The sequence below is a fragment of the Chionomys nivalis genome, chromosome 19 (assembly GCF_950005125.1).
Source record: "Chionomys nivalis chromosome 19, mChiNiv1.1, whole genome shotgun sequence".
Classification (NCBI taxonomy): Eukaryota; Metazoa; Chordata; class Mammalia; order Rodentia; family Cricetidae; genus Chionomys; species Chionomys nivalis.
Window position 1 is genome coordinate 9696958 of NC_080104.1, and position 6882 is coordinate 9703839.

The 6882-nt window shown below is 50.8% G+C and overlaps 1 protein-coding gene across 1 annotated transcript; it reads right to left on the bottom strand.

Annotated features, from left to right (window-relative positions):
• Positions 1 to 1009: 1009 nt before the first annotated feature.
• On the bottom strand, positions 1010 to 4861 carry Treml1 (triggering receptor expressed on myeloid cells like 1). The gene is made up of 6 exons (XM_057751736.1): positions 4780 to 4861; positions 4320 to 4652; positions 2885 to 3026; positions 2345 to 2433; positions 1865 to 1917; positions 1010 to 1361 (listed from the first exon to the last, which is right to left on the bottom strand). The coding sequence occupies exons 1-6, from the start codon at positions 4820 to 4822 to the stop codon at positions 1056 to 1058; spliced, it is 966 nt and encodes a 321-aa protein (XP_057607719.1). The 5' UTR covers positions 4823 to 4861; the 3' UTR covers positions 1010 to 1055.
• Positions 4862 to 6882: the final 2021 nt, after the last annotated feature.

Sequence of the window (6882 nt, forward strand, 5' to 3'; positions counted from 1 at the left end):
CACATGTGTGTGCCTGTGTGCGCATGACTGTAGAGACGTGAGATTAATGTCAGAAATCTCCTTCCATCCTAGATTTGGTGAGACTAATGTCTGCGAAGCCCTTTCTCATCCTGAGTGCTTGACGACGCTATGTCCCTCCAGAGGGAATGTGGTGTGTTTCCACTCCGTCCTTCCTCCTGTTTCTTCGCACTCTTTTCTCCCATGCTGCACCTGTCCCGAGCCTCCTTGAACTTATCAGTAACCGTGCCCCCAACCCCTCACACCTGACAGCTCAGCAAATGTTGTCACCAATCATAGGCCACTTGCTCACAAGGTACAGAGCAGAAGAGCTTTCTAAACTCAAGCCAATGAATCTGTATCCTCGGGCGTCATGCTAGGGGCAGGAAGTAATTTGGAGCAAAACCTTGTGTTCACACTGTCCTGCAGAGGTCTGGCCAGAAGAGAAGCCACTTCTCTACTGAAAATGCAAGCTCAGGACCAGAGTCTTCCTGGTCTATAAACCAGGTGACTAGTGAAACAGGCTTTGTCTTGCCCACTTGACCATTAGGAGTTCACATATTGGGGCCAGGGGAGATGATGGATCCATAAATAAGGGGCTCGCTGTGTAAACCTGAGGACCTGAGTTCAATTCTCCAACATCCAGATAAAAAGCTGCCGCAGCAGATGCCAGTAATCCAAGCTCTGAAGAGGTGGAGAAAAGAAGTCCTTGGGGTTCTCTGGTCAACTAGCCCATTTCATTAGGCCAGGGTCAGGGAAAGACCTTGTTTCAAAAAGTAAAGAGACTGCCATTGACCTCTTGATGCTCACACACACACACACACACACACACACACACACACACACACACAGAGTTCGTACACCATCAGGGTTTATTTAATTCCAAGAAGTGGCAGGCAGAGTTCTTCCCCAAGCACCTCAACCATATCTGAGCACCATGTTCTATGTCCACTAAGTTGAGGAACTCAATCGGATCCCTAAGTCACTACTTGCTAACATACTTTAGGCATGTTGTGCGGCTGCAGAGACTGCCCCAGGGCTAATCCCTGGCGTATAAATTAAGGTGTATTATTTAACTGGGTGGGTAGATCCTGAGCAGGCTCACAGGAAGATCCGTCACCTTTGTCCCCTCCCAGGAAGACAACTGTGGCATGTGTCACAGGCTTGGATGATGTCAGAACCTTAGGAGGTAGAGGGGGTTGTAGGGGCGGGTCTGGGGATTTCCTTGATGGAGGATCAAGGGGAGAGCTCCTGTAGGTGTTGTCAAAGGAAGGTGGTGAGTCTAGCCTCACATAGGGGATGTCCGTGGGCAATCCGGCAGCCAGTCCAGAGTCATTGCTGTGGGGGACCGCTGAGGAGGGCTCCTGGAATAAAAACAGGCAAGTTACACAAAGGAACTGTGCCAGGGATCCCTTTGATGGGACATCGGAGACCATAATGGACCTGCTGTAACAATCCAGCATGTCAAAGGGATGGTAGTATGCATGTGTGCGTGCACACATAAACATGTTCAGCCTAGTCTACATAGTGAGTTCCAGGCTGGCCAACAGTATATCCAGTGAGAGCCTATCTGAAAGATAAAAGAACAGAATATCTGGGAGTTGTGCACACTTTTAAGTCCTGCATTCAGGAGGCAGAGGCAAGTGAATGTCTGTGAGTCTGAGGCCAGCCTGCTCTACATAGTAAGCTGAAGGCCAGTCAAGTATAAAGAAACCTTGTCTTATTAAAAAACAGAAGTGAAGAATACCCTAAGCCCCGAGGCTCTCCCCAGATGCAGGAAGGCAAGGGTCTGGAACGTGGTGAGTCTGTTTTTCCTCCACCTGCTCAGTAGTGTGTTGGGTGAGGAGAACCCACAGAGGTCTCTTACCATGCCTGAAACACCACTGCTCTGGGACCCGGCACAGACTCCAAGCCTATGTCCTGGCAGCAGAAAACAACAGTCTAGTCCCTTGCAGTGTGGCTCCAAGCCCCCCAAAGCCTCCAAATCTTTGTTAGTGCAGACTCACTTTCCCCTCTCCCATCTCTACTCCTAACCCCTCCCCCTCGCACCCCGCAAGCCTGCCTTGCTTCCCTGCCCACTTTCGGCTTCTCCAGCTGCCAACACACTAAGCCTTCCTGCTGGACCTCCCTCTTCATCCTTTCTCCTCCAGTCCCACTTCTCACGTCACTGTCCCTCCTCTGCCTGCACTAGGCCAGTTCCCTTCCCTGCTCTCCCTCCCAGCCACTGGGATTCCAGCAGTGGGGACTTCTCTAAAGAACGGAAAAGATTTTTCATGTGGGAAGCACACCCGGTCTTCTACTCTCCTCTTCCAAACTGAGCCGCTGGAAGAGGAGAATAGCTTCGTACCTTTCTTTCTGGCCAACACAGCAAACAGCACCACAGCCACCACCAGCAGGCCCAGTAGAAGCACTGCGACACCCCAGATCAGATGGATACTGAGAGACACAAAGGGACAGGCTGGTTTAGCCCTGAATCCCGAAGGGAGCTGCCAACCAAGAGCACTGGAGTAGTGGGAGAAACGGCCACTTTCTTTGGGAACCATAAATGGGAGGTAATGGAAGGGAGCTTGAGGGTAGTCCGGATCAGGGAGAGGAGAGACACATTTTCACAGTGAGCCACCAGAGTGAACAGACGGTTGCTGAAATGGATAGAGGTGAGAAGTTCCCCAGTAGTAGAATGAGTTAGCCGTGTATGTGATTTGAGATGATTTTTAAAGTGTGTGTGTGTGTGTGTGTGTGAGAGAGAGAGAGAGAGAGAGAGAGAGAGAGAGAGAGAGAGAGAGAGAGAGAGAGAGAGAGAGAGAGAGAGAGAGAGCGCCCATATATGCACTGATCTCCTGGAGCTAGACCAATTGTGTGTTTAGTACCCTCTTCCCCTGGCCCACACCACTGTTTTTGGCACCTTTTCTCATGCCTTCTGAACTCGTGAGGGCCAGCACTCCCCGCGGGGTCCAAGAAGGGGTCCTTTGGCAGACTTCCAGTTCTATAGCTCTCCTTCTCTTCTGCCTCCTCCTCTCCTGGGCCAGGAACTGAGGCAGAAGGAAACAATCAGGGAGTGCAGAGCCCTCGAAGAGCAGCTTCCACGGCCCTTACTAAATGCTCAGGGAAGACTCAGGAACTCTGTGAAGATCAACTTTAAATCATCAAAGGAAGGTGTGGCTGAGGAAATGGCTCAGTGGGCAAGCATGAGGTACTGAGTTCAAATGCTCAATACTCATGTAAAAACGCTGGCTATGGACCCCAGTGCTGGGGACCAGAGACAGACAATTCCCTCTCTGGCCAGCCAGTCTATCCAGGACAGTGAGCTTCAGGCTGAGGGTCTCAAAGTAATAAGGTGGAAAGTGACAGAACAGGACATCCTGTATCATCCTTTGATGTTGTGTGGGCTGTGCACGTGCACATACACCCACACACTTATGCACACACACTCTTGTATACGCATATACACCTACCACACATTCATGTATACACACACACATATATCCACACACTCATGTATACACACACACTCACATTCCTGTGTACACACATATACCCACACACTCATGTATACACACATACTCACATATTCCTATACACACATATACCCACAAACTCATGTATACACACACACTCACACATTCCTATACACACATATACCCACAAACTCATGTATACACCCCCCCACATTCCTGTACACACACATATACCCACACACTCATGTATACACACACACTCACACATTTCTATACACACATATCCCCATGCACTCATGTATACACACACACTCACACATTCCTGTACACACACATATCCCCACACACTCATGTCTACACACATTCCTGTACACACACATATACCCTCACACTCATGTCTACACACATTCCTGTACACACACATATACCCTCACACTCATGTCTACACACATTCCTGTACACACACATATACCCTCACGCTCATGTATACACATACACTCACACATTTCTGTACACACACACTTGCACTGGAAGGCACAAAAATTAAATTCTGTTATGTGCTTGAAATTCACATCAAGAAAACAAAGCTAGTTCAACCTTGGGAGAACTGGAGGAACACACAGAGGCCACAGAGATGCTGTGACAGAAAGTCCAGGGAGGGAGAGGAGGGGGAGGAGGGACAGGAGGCAGAGAAGGAAGAGGAGGGGGGCTGCCCACTTAACTCCTTATCTCCAGTTTCCCAAACAGTTCCGGTGTTGCCACTCAGTCACAGAGCTGTCAAAAAGGCATCTCCCCCAATGCCTTCCAAAAGGGCCCCACACCCCAAGTCCCCAAGAGTCCCCACCTCAGGCCATCCCGACTACTCACCTGGTGGAAGCACCAGCAGGGAGACTCTATGCAGAGTCTGGGGCCCCGCGGCTCCCTGCACCACACAGCCATACTCCCCTGTGTCCTCCTCCTGCAGGGTCACCATTTCCACCTGCAGAAGCCCCCCACCCAGGTCAGTGAGGAATATGCGCCCACTTCCTGGGGCTCCTCGGTCCACAGCTGAGGTCACCAGTGGCTGGCACTCTTCCTGCGAGAACCGGCACCACACCTTGGGAGCCCTCACATCCTGGAGCCGGTAGTGGCACTGCACCAGAATGGACGACCCCACGGGTGCCTGCAGCACCTCGGGATGGCTCTCGGCTGAGCCCTGACCTGGGGAAGGAAGAGTGAGGGTCAGATAGAAGCAGGCATGGGTGAGATGTGGGGATGCAGGGGGCAGGTACAGCATCTGCGGTACTTCTGGCTGGGGACGGAGGTGTGTGATCTGTCTGCACCTTACCTGACAGTCCCAGCAGCAGCAGCGGCAGCAGGTAGCAGTCCATGGCTGGGCAGACAACAGTTCTGAGTGGCCTCCTCACAGACACTGCAGGCCCTAGGGGGCAGGAAACATCTGTTTCATACAGTCACGTGAGCTCTCCAGTAACCATAGGGGCCAACAGAGTTACACGGGTGGGAATCTCCGAGGTTGGGGCCAGGGAGCTTCTCCAGGGCTTGCTTGGCTCAGGACTAGGAAGACCCTGAGAGAGTGGTAGGCGAGTGTGAGAGAAGCGGAAAGGAGTCTGACTTCCCACCCAGGGGAATGGTGAGAGGGCCCAGCTCCAGGAAGGCAGGAGAAACTGTGGTGGCGCATGCCTTTAATCCCAGCACTCGGGAGGCAGAGGCAGGCGGATCTCTGTGAGTTCGAGACCAGCCTGGTCTACAGAGCTAGTTCCAGGACAGGCTCCAAAGCCACAGAGAAACCCTGTCTCGAAAAACCAAAATAAATAAATAAATAAAAAATAAAAAATTATTTATTATGTATACAATGTTCTGTCTGTGTATATCCCTGCAGGCCAGAAGAGGGCACCAGATCTCATTACAGATGGTTGTAAGTCTCCACGTGGTTGCTGGGTATTAACTCAGGACCTCTTGAAGAGCAGCAAGTGCTCTTGACCTCTGAGCCATCTCTTCAGCCCCCATTCTTTCTTTTAAAACAAGATTGATTTTTATCTTAAGTGTGTGAGGGTTCTGCCTTTATGTAAGTGCCCCGAGTGTATGTGTGTATTACTCGCAGAGGCCAGGAGAGGGGGCCTGAACCCTGGAACTACAGATGCTTGTGAACTGTTATGTGGCTCTGGAAACTGAGCCTGTGCCGACTGCAAGAGCAGCAAATGCTCCTAACCACTGTGCCATCGCTCCAAACCCATTTTTCTTGACATTTTTAATTCACACATTCTCTTTCTTAGTTTTCAAGCATTATTGTAATACCCTGACTACTTTGGTTCGATGACCTCTGTGTTCTCCATGAGTATTCCCACCTCTGTATGTGGTTTGACTGTATGTACAAAGAGCCCTTATGCTTGAGTGTGACTGAGCAGTGAACATTCCTCAGGACTAGAAACTGGGAAACAGACAGAAGACTTGTACATCCTTCACTTTCCTTCCTAAATACACTTATACTCCAAAGCAATGGTGTCTGTCTGTTTCTTTTTCTGTCTCTGCCTCTCTCTAAAGAGGACGGTGAATCACTGTGCCTGTATGTTACTTTTCTTATAGCTAACACAAAGTCACCTTAAGAAACGAAAGGTTTATTGGGGTTCGCCATTTCAGGAAATGCTGGTCTGTTTTCATAGCAGAGGCATAGCAGCAGAAACATGAGGTGAGGCTACCCCATGGAGGTAGATAAGAAGCAAAGACAGATTTGAAGTAGGGCCCAACTGCTGTGCACCTAAAGATTCCATACATTTTAGACCTACCTGCTGTGCGCTGTGGGTCCACACCCTCAGCACCACCTGCTGTGAACTGTGGGGTCCACACCCTCAGCACCACCTGCTGTGAGCTGTGGGGTCCACACCCTCAGCACCACCTGCTGTGAACTGTGGGGTCCACACCCTCAGCACCACCTGCTGGGAACTGTGGGGTCCACACCCTCAGCACCACCTGCTGGGAACTGTGGGGTCCACACCCTCAACACCACCTGCTGTGAGCTGTGGGGTCCACACCCTCAACACCACCTGCTGTGAGCTGTGGGTCCACACCCCTCAGCACCACCTGCTGTGAGCTGTGGGTCCACACCCTCAGCACCACCTCCTGGGAACTGTGGGTTCCACACCCCTCAGGGTTCCCACCTGCTGGGAACCATGTGTTCATGCACATGAGCCTGGGGTCATTTCAAATCCTAACATTCTCATGCTTCTTGACTGCAAGTCTATTTGGGGGTCCTGAGATTCAGACTCATTGCCTGTAGAAGAAGCATCTGATCCCAAAACTTCCCTGGAAAGCTGGGCATGACAGAGTTTGTCAGAACTCAAGCCACATGTAGGGATGGTCATATTGCCCTGGTGTGGAAGATGAGTTCAGAGAAGTGTAGAAGATTTTCTTCTCTCTCTCTCTCTCTCTCTCT